This window comes from Sceloporus occidentalis, unplaced genomic scaffold, assembly GCF_023333645.1.
Source record: "Sceloporus occidentalis isolate IW3139 unplaced genomic scaffold, rSceOcc1.0.p SCAF_2, whole genome shotgun sequence".
Classification (NCBI taxonomy): domain Eukaryota; kingdom Metazoa; phylum Chordata; class Lepidosauria; order Squamata; family Phrynosomatidae; genus Sceloporus; species Sceloporus occidentalis.
In genome coordinates, this window is record NW_028316982.1 from 166,579,697 (window position 1) to 166,599,328 (window position 19,632).

The window sequence follows — 19,632 nt, forward strand, 5'->3', positions numbered from 1 at the left end:
TTTTCAGATGATGTCACACTCAATTAGCCATTATCCTGGGGAAAGCCTGGAAATGGAAGGGAACAAACTATTCATGGAATATCCCATGAATAGCCTTCCCAATATCACAACTGAAGCATGATTGCCAGGGTGTGAAAGCAAATCGTGCTTCAATCGTGGTACTGGCAAAAAACAATAACAGACATTTAAAGAGGCCACACCAGCTGGAGATTTTTCACTGCAGCGGCTATTTACTATTACTATTTAGAGGGATATTTACTATTTAAAGGGAAACCAGAAGCAGCCCAGGAAACTCAACATTTAAACAGTGCATGCACACAACAACTTTTTCCCAAATAAAATTGATTTATTGCCTAGTATGTGAGAAAACCAATTATGGCATTTTGCACTTTTGCACAAAAGCATGAAAATATTGATTGCTATAGCACTTTTGTTCCTATTTCTTTTAACAAGCACGATTATTGCTAAATCAGGCCTGGTATGATAATGTCCTATGTTAGACAGCAGCCTTCTTCACACTCACTTGCTCTCTGGCTCTCCTGCCTGCTTTTTCCTGTCTCATGGTTTTGACCAGGCCATACCAGGAGTGTGAAGGAACCCAGAAGGTCCTGCCCTGTCATCTCCATCTCCTCTTCTTGAACTCACTGGGCAGCGAAAGGGGGCTTCATTTGCCACACTTTCTGGCCACACCTTCTCTTCTGCTGAGCTCCTTGTGTCTTACAAAGTATGTTAACACTACACTACATCCATTCCTTCCATAAGGCAGATACTCAGGGAGCAACAGTGGTGTTGCTAGGGCGGTGGTCATGGTGTCATCCCACTTATGGTGTTACCCTGTGCAGCCCATAGCCCCATACTGGGAAATGACACTTCTGCCACAAGGCTGGCATGAGCAAGTGGCTTCTTAGTCACTGCTCAGCCAGCTACTTGGTTGCTGTTTTTAGGATGGCAAAGGGAGCAGAAACCAAGATTGGTTGTTTTGAATATGCAGTAGAACAGTAGGCCTACAATCAACAAAAATACACATGGAGGAGGGGTGCTAGGGTTCTCACCCAAGAGGAAAGGGGGCAGTAGCAAAAAAAGAGTTTGAGGACCACTGCATTAGTCAAATGCATGGCGTAGTGGTTTGGGCATTGAGCCACGACTCTGGAAACCAGGGTCTGATTCCTAACTCAGCCATGAAATCAAGTGAGTGACCTTGGGAAATTCATATGCTCTCAGCCTCAGGGGAAGGCACTGCAACCTCCTCTGAATAAATCTTGCCCAGACTTATGTGTTAGGGTTGCCATAAATAAGAAAATAACCATGTTATTTTTCTCAAAAAGAAAATGGTTTCTGAATTAAGTAAATGAAGGCATAGGGAATTTAATTAGAAGTCATCACAGAGCAAAATCATTGAAGCTTTCACTCATCCACTCACACACCAACACATTTTGATTCATTCCATGAATAGGCATAGCACTGAATTATGCTGAATTTAGCATGATTATGAGACTACATAGGACTGCAACATAACTGATGCAAGAGACATTCTGGGAGAGACATTGCATGCCACGTTAGTTTCATTCAACATGTCTGACAATCATGGTTATTCAAAAGTTGACTAAAATACTCTCCAAGACCATGATGGAATCTTTTTGTCTATTTTTTTCCTACAACCCAAAGTTGTGGGGGGAGTTTTAAAAAAGCAGGGTTTTTTGTTGTTGTTTATGATTTTGTGCATTAAAGTTTTAATGAAAAAAATTGAACCCTGCTTTTTATATTAATATTGTGAAACATTATTTTATAACAGTCCAAAATTATTAGGCATTGTTACAATTTATATATTTCAATAAAACTTTTGGAATTGTATTGACAAGTTGGTAACCTATAAAGGTAGCCTACATACATGACTAAACCAATATACACTGGGCCCTGTATATTGCTGAGGTTTGGTTCCAGGACCCCCTCATGGATACCAAAATTCATGGATGTTTAAATCCCATTAAATACAGTGGCAAATGTTGTCCCTTTTATAAATGACAAAATCAAGATTTACTTTTGCGAATTTAGATATGTTAAAAAATATTTTGAAGCTGTGGATCGTTTGAATTCATGGATAAAAAATCCATGCATACAGAAGGCTAACTGTAGGACTAAATCAAAAAATTAATTAACAATGTCTAATGTTGCAACTGCTACCATCAATAATAATAGTTCCTTTACATGTTCTTTTGATGCAAGTTGTTTTGGTCAACTTATGTTAACTGAAGGATTTGTTTCTGAATGACATTTCTTGCACAGTAAAATAAAGTGATTAAAAAGAAACATCTGACACTAGATATTAGTCTAACATTGAACAACTACCAATAAACTTGTTAAATGTTTAAATTCAAACATTTTTGTTCCAGCCCGACTTTGAAAAATAGCTGCCAAGCAAGTTCAGGGACCAGTATTGGAGCTGGGTGGTACCCAGATGGTGGTTTTGGGGGCAAATGCCATGCGCTAACACCAGGGGGCAGCCCAAATTTGACTTGAATTCAGGAGCAGTAAATCACTTTATTTTGCTGTGCGCTAAACTCCTTAGGGTCACCATAAGTCGGAAACAACTTTACAGCACACAACAACAAACAACAAACAGCAAGAGCACTGGAAAACAATTATAACAGCTAGACACACACACACACACACACACACACACACATATAGGAGAATAATCAGTTTAAAAAATCAGGCATCAGGGTGTTTTTTTTAAAAAAAAGTCTAAACTTGTGTAAACTAGCAAACTCTTCTACAACCCTTATACTGCTTTTATTTTCAACACATGTTTACAAAGCTGTGGACAGCAGGAAAATCAACATGTGTTTTATAGACTACAGCAAAGCCTTTGACTGCATAGATTATGAAAGGCTATGAAAAGCCCTCAAAGACATGGGAGTGTCATCCCATCTAACAGTCCTGATGGGGAATCTGTACTTAGGACAAGCGGCTACTGTTAGAACAGAACAGAGAGAAACAGAATGGTTTCCAATTGGCAAAGGGGTCAGGAAAGGCTGCATCCTTTCATCCTATCTGTTCAACTTATATGCAGAAAATATTATACGAAAAGCACGTTTGGACACAGAAATAGGAGTGAAAATAGGAAGAAGGAATATCAACAATCTAAGATATCCAGACACCACACTGTTAGCAGAAAACATCACAGACCTAGAGCAACTACTGAAGAAGGTCAAGGAAGAAAGTACAAAGGCGGACTTACTTCTGAACATAAAGAAAACAAAAATAATAACCATGGAAGATCTTAATAAATACAACCTAGACAATGAGGAGATAGAAATAGTCAGAGTTCCTATACTTTGGATCAAACATAGATCAGAACGGAGACAGCAGTCAAGAATTCAGAAGAAGACTAAGAATGGGGAGGGCAGCTGTGAAATAACTAGTAAGGTCCTAAAGAGCAAAGATATACAACTAAGCACGAAAGTTAGAGTCGTACAAGTAATTGTATTCTCATTGCCATGTATGGATGTGGGAGCTGGACAATTAAGAAAACAGATAAAGAAAATAAATTCATTTCACATGTAATGCTGGAGAAGAGTGCTGACAGAAAAAACAAATAAATGGGTCAAAGTCTCTGGTTTTATTAAGTAGTGCTCAAGAGACCTGAAAAAGGTAAGTCTATCACAGGGTTTTCTTGACAAGATTGATTCAAAAGTGGTTTGCCATTGCCTCCTTCTGAGCCTCAAAAAGCAATACTTGCCAATCCCCCAGTGGATTTGCATGAGCTGAGTGGGGATTTGAACCTTGGTCTCCCAAACTGCTAGTTCAACATACACACCACTATATCACCCTGGCTTTATCAAAGGGTGTACTCCAAACATAATTAGTAGCTTTCTGAAGCAGGAATAAATTTATCATTCAAAGAAGTTCTCCCTAGACTTATCAGAACTGCTTAAAAGGCATTATAATGTTTGGTAAATAATAATTTATCTTTGAATTTGAACAATTTAGCCAATAACTGGTGGCAGCATGCAAGATTTGATTTTTGAACAGAAGCAGACTCAATTGTGCACAGGAAAGCAGTGACAGAATGATAGTGACTGCTTGGTCAATACAATTATTTCAACCACCACAATCATGGTAATTATACCCATGATATTCCAGCTCACACATCATTTGTCACCATCAAAACACAAGGCCAAAAACAGTTAGGGCTTCTTCAAAAAGCGAAAGATTGAGAGAGTGTGTGAGAGAGGAATGGAGGAGAATCCTCCAGTTTTTTTTAATATGCCCAAATTAATAATCAGGAAAACTGTAATAGATTGGTCCCTTTAGCCTTTAATTCTAAGTGAAATTAAATCAGATCAAAGTTACTGAGACACATCTGCCTGCCACAGTAATGAACCCACTGTCCAATTATTTCTTCTTCACCTATTAAAACAAATCTAAATTTTCCTCCTTTTAAGGTGTCACTTTTCATTTTTTGGTTATTTTTATCTTGCACTTTAGAACTGAGGTAAACTCAAAAGGCATGTGGTTTCTACTTCATCACACTTGCTATGTGCATTTTAGACCAATATAAGCAAAACGCATGACAGTGAAGCAGATAACTTATGTGTGTTTCAAAAGTTAAGGAGCAGATCCTTGAGTTGAATGTGGGTTTTGTTTTTTCAAATATGGAAACTGCCCCTCCCATATGCATTGCTAGATATCCTGTAAAAAAAATGTACACCAACCAGTGATTCAATCAACCTATAGCATCTGGACTTTTTTCTTGATCTTTCTGCTTCTTTGCCCATCCCCTATTTATTTGTACCTCATAACCAGATGAAGAGTTCTACACAACTCAAAATTTTCCACACTTTTTTTTTGTATTTTAGTCATTCCTAATGGCATGGTCTAACTGTGGGTTTTGTTTTGTTTAATTTTGATTTCTTCCAGTTTTCTTTGTTCTGGGGCATTTTTTTGTCTAGTTATATTGCTACGGTAATTTATGTTACATTGATGTGTGTGTGTGTGTGTGTGTGTTTATTAAGTTTAAAACATTAAAACTATAAAAACAAATACAAGTACACATAACAGTTATAGGCAAATCAAACAAAAATACAATCAAAATACAATTATCCATACTAATACATCATTTACTTGTTTTCTTCTCCTATTATCCATTATTACCTTCCCCACTCTTTCAAGTCTTTCTTTATCATTCTACTTATTTCTTCTCTCCTCACCCTTTCACCTTACTTTATTTTACTTTATTTTACTTCCCTTTCCCTTTCCCTTCTCCTTCATCCCCTCTCCTTCCACACATCTTTCTTACCTCCTCCTAACCTATCCTCCATCTCCTTTCCTTCCCTACCCTCTTGATCAGTTCTCACTCCCCACCTCTCACTTTATGTCACATACTCTAACCTTCTTCTCACATTGTTTCCTTCCTTCCTTTCTTACTACCATTCATTCCAACTTCCTCTTCCATTAATCACTGAGTATTTCCTTTCATCATTACCTAACTTTCCTTACTTTTAATTGTTGTAACTTAATCAGCATTTTACCATTTCTTTAATTACATACTTCTACCTTGTAAAGCTTATCTAATTTCTTACTTTTTATATCGAAACAAATTTAGATCCACCTTTCCTTTGATGACTTGCCGAACAAGATTCCAAAGAGATTCAACAATTATGTAACAAACAAGAATAAGATTCACTTTCTATTACACTGTAGCTCCCCAAACCTTTTCCAGATATTTCATTACTTTCTTCCATTCTTTATTAACTTCATCTATGGTTTCACCCCTTAATAGTAGTGTTAGTTTATCCATTTCAATGGCATCATACATGAACACAGTTTCCATTCAGAGAAAATTTGCTATCTTGGAATGGTTCAGTGACTCTAGAGGGAGCCAATGATTCTATGACAATGAGGAAGTGTGTGAGGCGTTCACAAACACACAGTTCCTCAATGATCTAGCAACATTTTACCGGCGCTTCTGAGCCGGTGTGGAAATCTTCCATGTTACATTGGTTTTTGATCTATGCAGGGGTGGGAATAATGTGGCCCTCATCTGGACTTGCTCTCCCAGCAGCCCCTAGCCAGCATAGCCTATGGTAAGGCATACTGGAAACTGCATCCGAAGAATATATTGAAGGCCACAAAATTCCTACTCCTGGTGTAAAAAAAATGGTTGTTAAGCTTATGGCTTACACTAGCATGTAATGCTGAATACAGCCTATACTTACTGGTACCAGCTCTCCTGGGTTCCAAGCTAGAAATTCAACCCTTACTGGGAGATATTAGAGACTGAACATGAGACTTTTTGAATGCAAAACACTAGCTAAGTGATTCCCAGATTCTGGTCCTCCGGGTGTTTTGGACTTTAACTCCCAGAAGCCTCAGCCATCTTGATCAATGGTTTGGGATTCTGGGAAAAGAAGTCCAAAACATCTGGAAGGACAGAGTTTGGGAATCACTGAGCTCTAACTCTTCTTCCCATACTTTTTTTTATTAGATGTTAAAAACAATGCATAAAAAGAAGATAGGGTTGAAAAGTACAAATAAGGCTAATATGCATACTGTATACAGCTAAGATTGCAGTAAAACTTAAAGCTTTGTATTATTAATATACCAGTAAGTTAATTCATACTTTCTAAAACAAGTATCTTTTCTCTCTGAAAAGCATTTAATGCCCTGAGTATCTGCCACATTTTAATTAGTCTTGAGACCTTATCACACCGCTTAAATAACCTGGCTTAACCTCTTCTGAACTGAAGTCTATTTCAGACTGCAGCCGGGTCCTATCACAAGGATTTTTCTGCCAAAGCCGCCAGGTCAGTCCAGCTCAGCTGTAGCCCTGGTCCGGAGTGCTCCAACAAACATTTTTTGAAGTCAGAAAACTCCTGGTTTCGAAATGAGGCTCCTGAAGCAGGGACCCAGGCTGCAGCCAGGCTGGACTCAGACGGTGGATTCAGTGGCAAAAACCTTGCAATAGGACGCAGCTGCAGTCTGAATTAGACTTCAATTCAGAAGAGGTAAGTCAGGTTATTTAAGTGGTGCGATAAGGTCCAAGATGAAGAAAACATAAAGGAAGTTTGGAGTCAACATGCAGCTAAGAATTTTTTCAAATTATGATCATCTTCCTGTAGATGAACTGATGTGTGTATTTTGTTAGCACTTCACTTGCTTTGATCTACAAAGACCTGTGTATTGAATATTCCTTCCATTTTCTACCCACTTCAGTTCAGGATAGGAACAAAGTAAAAATGGCAAGATCTTTGACTGGCATATACAGATTAACATGTGCTGATACACAGCCTTTTGCTTGACGGAGGTTGTCTACAGAAAGGATAGTAACTGCTGGAACTTTAGAGAGGCACAGCTTCACCACATGTCCAATCACTACTAAATCCATTACAGAGGGGATGTGAAGGAAATAATGCTGTCATGGGATGTTGAACAATTAGATATCTCTTTTGCCACTATGAATTTACTAGAGGTGTAACCTGAGCTGCTGCCATACTGCAGAATTAATACAGTTTTACACCGAAGTAACTGTCATGGCTCCATCCTGTGGAATCCCAGGATTTGTTGTGACATCAGAGCTCTCTGACAGAGAAGGCAAAACATCTCACAAAACTACAAATCATAGAATTCCATAGCACTGATCCATAGCAGTTAAAGCGCTGCCAAACTGCATTAATCCTTAGGTGTAGTTGCAACCTGAACAGATGACAAGCTTGCATTTCAAAGAACCAAAACTGCTGCAAAACTGACTTTAGCAGACTGAAGGTAAATGCTTAAACCAGGTAGAGAAATCTGTGGCCTTCCCAATGTGGTTAGACTGAAACTCCTATTAACCCTAGCCAACACAAGTAATGAATGATGGAAGTTACAAAGCAGTAACATCTAGAGGGCCCCAGTTCTGTGTCCCTGTGTAAAACTTAGCCCCCAGCAGGGGAATACAATTCAGACCTAGGACTACTAAGGAACCTGCATTTCAGCCTGAAAATTCTAATCAGGATAAATATTCCCGATAAAGCTGTATAATTCTTTGCTTATGGGAGTTAACAGCAAGTAAATTAGAAATACCAAACAAAACTAGAAGAGAAGAAAGTATATTTAATTATATGCAGTGAAGCTTCTTCCAGTAGAAATTATCCCTGGAACATTAGAACTTAAATGTTTGATCTCTTACCAAAACAAGAATTGACAAAGCCATACCACCTGCAGCCGTGCTCCCCTCCAATCCATTTGCCATAAATGTTGGATATGAAGCTGAATGTAGTCCCGGAGATGCAGACCAGCATATCACTGGCACTGATATTCAGCAGTAGCATATTCACTGGGTTGCGCAAGGTTTTAAACTTACAGAAGAGAATGAGGACAACCAAGTTATTCAAGAACCCGAAAACTAAAATAAGTCCAAGAAAAACAGCAACAATGTTATGTCCCATTCTTGAAAGGCCAGTTCTTGACTCATCTGTCAATGTAGTCAGATTGAAAGTTGAGTTGGCATTAATTTCGGACATCACAGTAGGTGAGATGATACTGAAGAATTGCAGATTTAACACCTTTTGAAAAGTGACAACTTTCCATTACCAAGTTTAGGGGATTCTATACAGTATGCCCTATCATGACATACTAACTAGAAATGTCAGCTTTTTGTTGCAGAAGCATCCTGCACTGTTTTTTTTCCCATGCTGTAATATATTATTTGCGAAAACAGAAGATAAACAATAATCCAACATGCAACTCTACTAAAAGAATAATAATTTCAACATATCCTTGAAAGACCAAAAGATGATATATCTTCAAAAATGCATAGCTATGATTGTTTCTTTTGTTTTTCTCTCAGATCAAAAAAAGTCTTTCCCTAATGTGCGATTTCATCTCCTCATGCTTTTTCTTGATTCCTGCATATAACGAGAGGAAAACATAAATATTATAGTCAGGACAATAATTTTATATGAAAGTATTACATAACATATTTTTCCTTCTCCATGACATGAATAATTTCATGGAAGATGCCTCTTCCATTCATTTAAGTTACTCAGGTAACTTTTTATTCAATTACACGGTTCAATGTACAGTATTGCCTTCCACAGTTGACTGCCACAAGCATGTAACTACATTTAAAGATAATTCATATTCTCAAAGATCAACATAAAACATGCTCTGGAATTTATTTATTTTTCTCACAATCACAATACAATTTGCTCTTCCAGAATTATAATGGGGAAAGTATGCAAAGGGAACTTGTAGCACCTTTTAGACTAACTGAGGTCCAAAACACAATGCAGAAATAATCCATTTTGACTTTCCTGCCTCAATGCTAAGGAATTCTGGGAACTGTACTTCTATGAGACATTTAGCCTTCTCTATCAGAGAGAGCTGGGGCCACAATAAACTACAGTTCCCAGGATTCCCTAGCACAGAGCCAGGGCAGTTAAACAGTCTCAAAATGGATCATTTCTGCAATGTGTTTTGGACCTGAGTGAAAAAAGTTATAGCATACATTTTCGTAAACTTGGTCTACCTCAGATGCACCAACTCTACAAACGCTTATGCTACAATATCTCTCATTCGGTTAGTCTCAAAAGTGCTATAAGATCCCTTTGCATACTGATATTCCAAATTAACAGGGCTATACTAACAGGGCTATACTCCATACTTTGCCTGTAAAGGGATCAAAATTCCTGGGATTTCCAGATAGGGCAGGGAGCAATCCAGTTTTTAAATTGGGGTGAGCTGATGCCACTCAGGGCCAGCCTTCCACAACACAGTTCTCCCCAGTAGCTCCCATGATGGATGATGGGAGTTGTAGCTCAAGCAGCGTTGACAATTTCCGGGGAATTCCCTGGAATCCGGGGAATTTAACTAATTTATTTCCAGGGATTTTGACTGAAAAATAATAAATATTGGGGAATTCTGGGGATTTTGGAAAAACATTCCTAGGAATCTCTTCAAGTCTTGTTGACGACACTGAGTTCAAAAGATCAGGAGGGTATCAGGGTGGGGAATGCTGCAAAGTATTGAGTTAGATGGGCTGATTCAGCATAAGGTAGCTTGCTGTGTCCCTAAGAACTCTGTAGTTGTTGAATGCCTTCAAGTTGTTCCTACTTATGACAACCCTAAGGCAAACCTATCATGGGGTTTCCTTGGACAGATTTGTTCAGAGGAGGTTTGCCATTGTCTTCCCCTGAAGCTGAAAAAGTGTGACATGCCCAAGGTCACCCACTGGGTCTTCAGGGCCAAACAGGAATTCAGGCCCTGTTCTCCAGAGTCGTAGTCCAACACTCAACCATACCTCACTGGCTTACTCCTAAGAATAATATGGCTGGTATACAAAGGACACTACCAGGGATATAGCCAAGATTTTGGGAAGGGGGGTCCAGACTAAGTGCCACCATTATATTGGGGCTTGGACGACGCGGCATAGCCGCACACGCCATTCATTATATCTAATGGAAGGGGGGTCCAGACCCCCGACCCCCCCCTTGGCTACGTCCCTGACTCTACCATACATCCTGGAAAGAAAGAAAGATTGTGATGTGGAACTATCAGTGTCATGACACTACACTTCCATCTGGCAAATTAATTGGATTTTAAAATAGAATTTTAGCAAATCAGGAATTAATCACTCTTGTGCTCTCTCTCACTCTCACTCTCTCACACAGACATTTTTCACAAGTCTCCAAGGCATACATAATAGGAAATAACAAGCAGAATGAGGATAAAGAACTGCCAGGGTTTTTTTGCCTCATATTGAATAAACTCTGCAAAAAGCCTGAGTTCTGATTATCTCATTACCCATGATTTTAAGGTTCATGGAGACATTTTCCATCCAGAACATCCAGTAGAACAGAGACAAAATCACTCCATGGCACATAATGACAAGAAGATGCTGCACACGAATACCTATGCTTGCTGAAGTTGTACCATCTAATACATTTGATTTGATTTGCCAAAAAGTTTGGCCATTAACTCTACAGATGAAGACTCATCATAATTACAGTACCAGATGTTTCCTTCACAATGTATAATACAAAGATAATAACAGCTTGACTTCCCATAAATCTTAAGGTCACCAGATGTTACTGCCTCATGTTTAGCATTTCCAATACTTAGATTTTTATATAGTATATTTGTTTCTCTTTCCCCCCCCCCCCTCCTTGACCTCCTCCAGAATTTGTAAATCCATTTTATATGATGCCACTAATTTCTATGGCACTGAAAAGCAACCAGCCAACATTTATTGTAAAAAAAAAAAAAAATTAAATGTTTTTATTTGTGAGCTGCTATTGGTCCCTTCCTGGGAGAAAGGGGGCATAACAAGGAAATAAATAATGATAAATAAAGCATCTTATCTTCTTTATTCAGATTGTAACTGATTAATAATCAACAAACAAAGTAGAAACAAAAAACAACAACACAGTTCACTTTAAAATATACAATTAACTTCCACCCAGTCTTAATCAAAATGCATCTCTTTTTTTGTAAAGACCATAGTCAATTCAGAATGTATTCATATTTTTTCTCTGGTAAAGAACTACAGTAAAATCCTGAGTTTCTCATCTTAGAAATGATATGCTTCCAGGATAATGTTTTGCCTCTTTTTTCTTCTAGTAGAACGCACTGCATTCTTCACTGGTAATTCTTGGAAAGTTGTCACGCAAAAGCCAATGACACCTTTAAAAACTGTACTGAAAATTGCTTTGCAAAGCAGCGTCATATTTTGCACTTTATGGTGTATATTTTTCAATCTTTCTTTACATTTTATATTTTTCTACTATCATATGATGCTTGTTATTGACATTTAGGAAGTTTCCTAATGTTTTTAGCTTTTAAGATAATGTATCAGCTTTACTTAATAGGACATCATAACATCTCTGCATGCTACTGTAGTGGACTCCACTTCTTCTGCAATACCAGCTATAATATCCTAAGCAGTGGCATAGCCAAATTTGCTTATTTGGAGCCACATTACAGCCACACTAAACAACTGCATGTTGAAGTGTTTTTACTGAAAGAGATTTTTCAAACTGCAATTAACAAAATGGAGGGTTACTGAACTAATCTTTGGGTGAATCATAATCACAATGATAATGCATATGTTTTATCTCAGCTAGATATTAACCAACCATTCCATCCTCAATCCAGTTACCACTATACACACAGGACTGGGGATAATGCATAGGAACAACTTCTACGCATGCAGTTTGCTTTCCTGTCTAGAAGCGGATAAGAAGCAGATAACTGTCCTTTAAATGAATGTAAAAATCTGCTAAACCTGCTGTTCAGAAAGGGAAAATCTTATTACCTTCCCAAACAGAAGGGGAGGGGGGCAGAATCCAGCCTTTTAAAAAGTCTATATTGGGGTGAGTTTGGAACCCAGATTTCAGCCCCTAGTCAAATAGGAGCCCAAAATTAAAAAAAAATCCCAAACAAGAATGGGTGAGAAATCCACTTTTGGTTTTGCAAAAGTGACATATCTTATGTTAAAGAGGGTCTGGGACCAATTGAAAAGGTGACAAAGGAGAGACAATTTTCCTGTTTTTTGTCAGAAGAGGGGTAATCTGCGGTGGGGGATGCAAAAACATCCTTGGTGTTATATGCATTACCAGGACCACACTTTACCAACCTATGATCTATATGCTGTATTGAGTGAAAATGTTCCCAAACATTTTATTAAAGTGACCCTTTCATATCTTTCAACAGGGCTGGTAACTGACCTGGGACCTCCAAATAAGCAAATTTCCAGTGAAATTTACACATATTACACAAAAACTTGCAACTGTGATGTGTATATTACCTGGGCCCAGGAATCCAAGACACACACATGTGTGAACTATTCTGCCTTAGAAAACACAAGTGTAATAATGGTGTAAACATGGGAATCTGCATTTTGCAGACTCAGACTATAGGGTTCTCTACATCCTCAGCCCTAGGCCAGTGGGCCACAAACAGGGCTTCCATAACATCAAGTGGAAAACCTGTAACCATCTTTTTGAACGCTACTTTTAAAAACATAATATTTTTATGGCACTGCTTCCTTAATAAAAAATACTGTAAACACTACAAAAAGTATGAGGTATTATCAACTAAATATTCATACTATCAAGTATTTTTGTATTTTGGTGGAGAAGCAATTCAAATTGAAAACTGAAAATCAATGTGTAAATTTGGTTACACATCTATAGAATTAGCTTTTGCTGCCATCCCCATTAGCAGTTGTTCCCATAAAATATTATCTGTACCTTCTCAGCCAGCTCAACTAATGATAGGATAGCTGTCCAATAGTAATTAATTCACCCCATCCCAACATTAGTATTTTACATATATTTATATTAAAATAGTTTTCTAGAGTTGTTGTAACTGCATCAACATAGGACTCGACAAACCTGCAAATGAGTTCCTGAAATAGCAAACTCAAAAGTTAAAACTTTGTATTAAAGCCTGGTTTTGGAAAGGATGACTGCTTTGGCTTTGTCCGATTTAAATGAAACTAGAAAGATGGGATAGAGTTTCCAGATTTCTTGAAACACAAACCTTAGCTGCATTCTGTACTGAAAACTTTCACAATGGAAGAAGCAAGTTAAAAACTTAAGATCTAAACATTCCAGGTCAACGCCAGTTGGCATCTGGCAAATTTAGCATAGCACATAGTGCAAATCACGAAAGAAGTTTCAATTCTCCAACAATTAGGAGGAAAATGATGGGAGGGGAAGGAACACACTGTGCATATCACAAAGGAAATTAAAGTTCAAATTTTCCAACAACTAGAAAAAGAATAGGGGGAGGGGAAGGAAACACATTATGATTTGAAGTGGTTCTTGGCATAACATTTTGTTTTGATCAGGCCTTTTCTATGTGTTAATGACCTTTTAGCTCACTGGCTTCCAGTGTCCTGAGCAAAAGGGACAGGATGAGGCACACATCTTGGCTGGTTGGTCCATGGGCAAGAGGCCCTTCAGTTTAACAGAAATCTTCTCCAGCAAGCTATTTAAACAAGCATAGGGATAACATATTTGAAATGTATCTAAAAGCACAATTGAGCACAAAAGTTAGAATTGTACAAGCCATTGTATTCCCTATTGCCACGTATGGACATGAGAGCTGGACAGTTAAGAAGGAGGATAGGAGAAAAATCAACTCATTTGAAATGTGGTGCTAGAGAAGAGTGCTAAGGATTCCATGGACAGCCAAAAAGACAAACAAATGGGTCTTGAAGCAGATCAAGCCAGAAATTTCCCTAGAAGCCAAGATGACAAAATTCAGGTTGTCGTACTTTGGACACATCATGAGAAGGCATGAATCACTGGTAAAAACAGTAATGCTAGGAAAGGTAGAGGGAACTAGAAAGAGAGGAAGGTTGCATGCAAAATGCATGGAGTCTCTTAAAGAAATCATGAGTATGTGTTTGCAGGAGCTGAACAGAGCAGTGGAGACAGAGGGTCTTGGAGATGTCTCATCAGCAAGGTCACCATGTGTAGAGATTGACTCAAGGGCAGTTATTAACAGAAATCTAGAAGCCCAGTAAAGAGAACTCCATAATGATCTTAACTCCAAAAAATGTGCATAACAAATCTCTGACAGCCACTATTTCTGTAGAAAGGCAGCTCTGGGGAAGAGGCCATCTGGAATGGAGAAATGTTGGGAAAGTGTTAGGATTATGGAGTTGGAAGGAACCCACACACAAGGGCCATCTAGTGCAATCCCTTGCCATGCAGGAAAACACAACTCAACACTCCTGTCAATCTTTCCCCCTGCTTGTCACTTTCTGGGCTTAAAAACAGTATTGTTTGTGGTAACAGCTGCACAAATTAACACATGAATCCTTAGAACTGTATGCAAAGCAAAAAAAAAAAAAATCTCCTCAGAGGTTTTGACTCCAAGGCAATTGGCTTTTGGTAAACAGATTTATTGCATTCACATCAAAATGCTAACAGACTAGCCACTTGAAAGACGTGTATCATTATACAGCTCTTTGAAGATTTATAGTCAGGGTTAGAATTTACATCTTTCTGTATTCTATTACATTCTATTCCATTCCCACAACTGTGTCAATATGCTTGAAAACCTGTGGCTTTAATATCACTCCATCCCTGCACCTGAATAATAACCATGAAAATAACCATGAAAGCTTATTCTTAGATGAACTAGTTAGTCTTAACAGTAGTGCTAGATTCTTCCCTGCCCATCTCCACTTCTCATTTTCTTTTTCTTCCTTTTTATATTTATTTATTTGTTTATTTCAAGGATTTATATCCTCCCTTTCTCCCACAACGGGATTCAAGGTGGGCTACTGGAAGCTTTTAATACTCAAGGCAGCTTTTTATATTGAAACAGAATACCATAGCTACCTTTCTGAAAACAGAAAAAGAATCCTTACCTACCCAATCCTCCAGAAGCATTAATCCATCCAGATTCGGAAATGTCTGTTATTTTGTTTCTTTTTTGGGATGCCTTATTGGACCTCCTTCACACATTGTGATTTTAGGCCCAGAATGACACTGCCACATGCAATTTATTGTGTAAGTGATTTATTTGCTCATTGCACTTTATATCTAGTACTCTTGCAATGAAAGAACAGTCCTTCCTGCCAAACCACATGCCACCAACTTCAATCATGAAGTAGCAACATTTTCACTAGAATCTCCTTGCCCTGTCCACATGCCCAACAAATGTAAACTATATGCAGAGGGGTCCTGCAGCATCTTTGAGACTATGGGAAGAAAGGTGTGGCATAAGCTTTTGTAGACTTGGTCCATTTCCTCAGATGCATGGAGTGAAGTGTCAAGTTCAATTTTAACCTATGTCATAGAGGGACAAAGGCAGGAGGAAAGATATTGCCTGAGGACAGGGTGGGAGGAGGACCATATGGATGGTGGAGAGAGTCTTTGTATGTAGTGAATGCAGGTTGGCAATCAGAAAGGAGATGTGATAAACTAGCTAAGAATGGCCTGGTTATAAAGTAGTTTGATTTTAAAGGTCCTTCCTGGACAACAGTTCACACCATGCATCTGAGGAAGCAGTCTAATGTCTAAGAAAGCTCATGCTACACATTTCTTTACCTCAATCTCAAAGGAGATACAAAATCCCTTTGCATATGGATATTTTGGACTAAGACAGCTTTGTCTCTGAACTGTAAATTCTGAGATATAACTGTGTCAGTCTGCAAAATCAAAATGTAGTTAAGACCCTCTGGGGATGCAAAAACAAGCCTCCCCTTCTAGATATGGCCACCTCTCCTCCAGCACTAATATTCTGCAAATTCTACCACTGCTCCTCAGCAAATAATTACCAGGCTACTGGCATCTCTGTGTGCCTCTTTGTATGTGTGTTGTGTGCCTTCAAGTTGTTTCTGGCTTATGGGGACCCTATCACAGAGCTTGCTTGACAAGAGTCGTTCAGAGGCAGAGTAACCAGACATCCTCCTTTTTCCCCAGTACCTGTCCTCCATTTCAACCTTCTATCCAGGAGCCATTTCAAAATGTCCTCCATTTTTAGTGTGACTGAGACGCATGAATTTATAGGAGTGCTTTTAGCTTTTATTTTGCAATGTCCTATATTTTTCTTGCATATCCTACATTTGGTGGTTCCTTGCCCTTCTTTGTGGTTATGACATCTGGTCACCCTGTTCAGAGGAGGTTTGCCCTGAGGCTGAGAGTGTGTGACTTGCCCCAGGTCACCCAGTGGGTTTCATGGTGGAGCTGGGAAGCGGACTCTTGTCCCCAGAATTGTAGTGCAATGCTCAAACGACTATGACATGCTGCCTGTTTACATATATAATGTGAGTCATTTATTAATTTATTTGTCCTTTTTAATTTTTATTTCCATTTCAATCACAAAACATATAAGGACAAGAAGTACAAAAAACATACAACATTGTGACATATGACATATGACATCAACATATTCATATACAAACTTACTTATCTTGACTTACATCAACTTACATACATTCCTAAAAAAAAAACCATGTAATATAAAAGCTTGACTTCCTTCTACCTAAAATTCTTCTTGTTTGTTTTTTCCTTCCTGAGTTTCTAATGATTTATCTTCATATCTTTATTTCTGCAAAAATGCAAAAGTGAGTCATTTATTAAGAGGGAAAAGATGCTTCATCACATTAATTTCAGTGGCAGCATTAATTTCAGCTTCTGGCCAGCGGTGCCTCTTCCGAGAAAGGAAAACTCCTGGACTAAAGAGGACCAGTGTGATGCAGTAGTGGTTTGGACGTTGAACTGGAAGACCTGGGTTTGAATCCCGGCTCGGCCATGGAAACTCACTGGGTGCTCTTGGGCAAGTTACATTCTCTCAGCCTCAGAGGAAGGCAATGGCAAACCCCCTCTGAACAAACCTTTCCAAGAAAACCCCATATGATAGGGTTGCCATAAGTCAGAAATGACTTGAAGGCACACAACAGCAACAATAACAACAACAACAAACACCGAAGCCTGTGCCTGTGTCCAACCAGGGCCTCCCCTTTTAACCCTCCCTGGGCAGCTGGGACCCACTTGGGGAGTTTTATCCATATGTTCTGCTTTGCTCCCACTTTTTCTCCAAGGTGTTTTCTCTCTCTTTCTCTCTCTCCCTTCTCCATTCAAAAGAGAGATGCAAAGGGATCTTGTGGCACCTGTGAGACGAACTGAAAGAGAGAAGTTGGGAGCAGGAGCTTTCCCAGGCTTGCGCCTCATCCCTCAGAGAAACATGTTTTTAATTAATAATAATAATAATTATAAATTTTATTTGTATGCCGCCTCTCCCGCAGGATTGAGGCGGCTTACAGCATCAGATTAAAAAACAATATAAAATACAACATCAAATTAAAATACATCCCATTAATCCCCTCCCTCCCCTCCCAACCATCCTTCAATAAAATAACATTAAACAATCAAAGAATTAAAAAGTAAAGAATTAAAAATTAAAAATGGGCACTATTATTCTCACACACCTTCTGTCGGTCTGTCTCTGGCGTCTCCATGAGGGGTTTGAGTGTTGGACTAATAGGACTCTGGGAGACCAGGATTTGAATTACAGCTCAGCTCTGGAGTGACCTAAGTCACACTCTCTCAGCCTCAGGAGAAGGCAAGGGTAAACCGCATCTGAGCAAATCATGCCAGGGCAAACCCCAGGAGAGGGTCCAGGCCCTGTCCTCCATGTCCACTTTCTCTTCAGGAGGAATGGCAAAGAAATCCCTTGCATTTGGAGCCTGAAGCAGGGAGTGTGACATTTCTGGGAGTGGGAAGTCGAAGGCTTTCATGGCCGGCATCCATAGTTTTTTGAGGGTGTTTTGGGCTATGAGGCCATGTTCTAGAAGAGTTTATTCCTGACATTTCACTGCATCTGTGAATGACATCTTCAGCAACAGAACAATACACCGATTAACATGGAAATCCACTCCTCCCAACCCAGGGTCACCCAGTGTGTGTGTGTGTGTGTGTGTGTGTGTGTACATACATATACATATTCATATATATATATATATATACACACCCCACTCTCTTCCATGCCAGCATTCTCTGAAGATGCCAGATGCCCCAGATGCTGGCGAAACGTCAGGAATAAACTCTCCCAGAACATGGCCCCAGAGCCCAAAAAAACACAAATAGAAAACTATTTCTGGAGTGGGTTGTTTTTTTTAGTTTTCCTTTGGCCCTGTCCTCCCTTTTCCCTGGACTGTCCTCCATTGTGCAGTGCCTTGTCCTCCTTTGAGGGGAGGAAGAGGAGGAAGAGGTCTGCTGCCTCTGCTCACAAGCCACCCTCCTTTCCCCGCCAAAGTCCTCAGAGGGAAACTTCAGCGTCCCTCCCTTTCCTCCTTCCTTCCTTCCTTTCCACGTTCTGTCTCTTACCTGTGTCTCTAGGCTTCTTCCCACCTTGTGTGGCCGTGCTGCTCCTCTTCTATTGCTGTGGAGGGAAGGGAGGAGAGCATGGCCGTCCCTCCCTGGCGCCTCCTCTTCTCTCTCTGCTGACCATTCCCCCCCTTCTTTTTTTCTCCCCTCCAGCTCTTGGCGCTTTTCCCTCCGCCCCGCTTTCTCTCTCATTCGCTTCGGAGGCGGCTTTAAGTTGGGGATGCTCTTTGGTCGCCTGAGGAGGGAAGCAAGGAGGACTCTCTCTTTGGAGGAGGAGGTCCAGGCTGGGAAGAAGGAGAAAGGCACCACTTTGCTAGGTTTTTCATTGTATTGCTCTTTTAGGGTTGGGGGAGCAGCTCTGGGTCCCAGTTCTGGGGAAAGAGCGGGATACAAATAATGACAACAACAACAACAACAACAACAACAGCTCAATATGTAGAAAGAAGTTGGCATCTGATGCATCTGAGGAAGTAGAGTGAGGTCTAGGAAAGCTCATGCTGCCAACTTCTTTCTTTCAGTTAGTCTCCAAGGTGTTACAAGATCTCTCTACATTATCATCATCATCTCCAACTGCATCTGAGGAAGTAGGCTGAAATCTAGGAAAGCTCATGCTGCCAAATTCTTCCTTCCATTGAGTCTCCAAGGTGCTGCAAGATCTCTTCATCCTGATTCTACAGACTGACGTGGCTATAGCTTTGAATTCAACAACAACTCAAGCTCTGGAGGCAGGGTGACCAGATGTCCAAACCGCAAAAGAGGACAAGGCACTGCAAAATGGAGGAGAAAAGCTCAAAACACTCCT

At 39.5% G+C, this 19,632-nt stretch overlaps 1 protein-coding gene across 2 annotated transcripts in view; it reads right to left on the reverse strand.

Annotated features, from left to right (window-relative positions):
* The window catches only part of LOC149319250 (parapinopsin-like), a 107,158-nt gene extending 88,255 nt beyond the window's left edge, over nucleotides 1-18,903 (reverse strand). The window contains exons 1-2 of one of the 2 annotated variants that reach the window (XM_089511376.1): nucleotides 18,831-18,903; nucleotides 8,171-8,888 (exon numbers count right to left, since the gene is read on the reverse strand). In XM_089511376.1, the coding sequence (XP_089367502.1) occupies nucleotides 8,171-8,504 (334 nt within the window). In that variant the 5' untranslated portion in view covers nucleotides 8,505-8,888; nucleotides 18,831-18,903. Of the gene's footprint in view, nucleotides 1-8,170; nucleotides 8,889-17,932; nucleotides 17,980-18,830 lie in introns of those variants that run through there. The other variant, XM_089511377.1, reaches the window with a different exon arrangement.
* Between the last annotated feature and the right edge of the window lie 729 nt (nucleotides 18,904-19,632).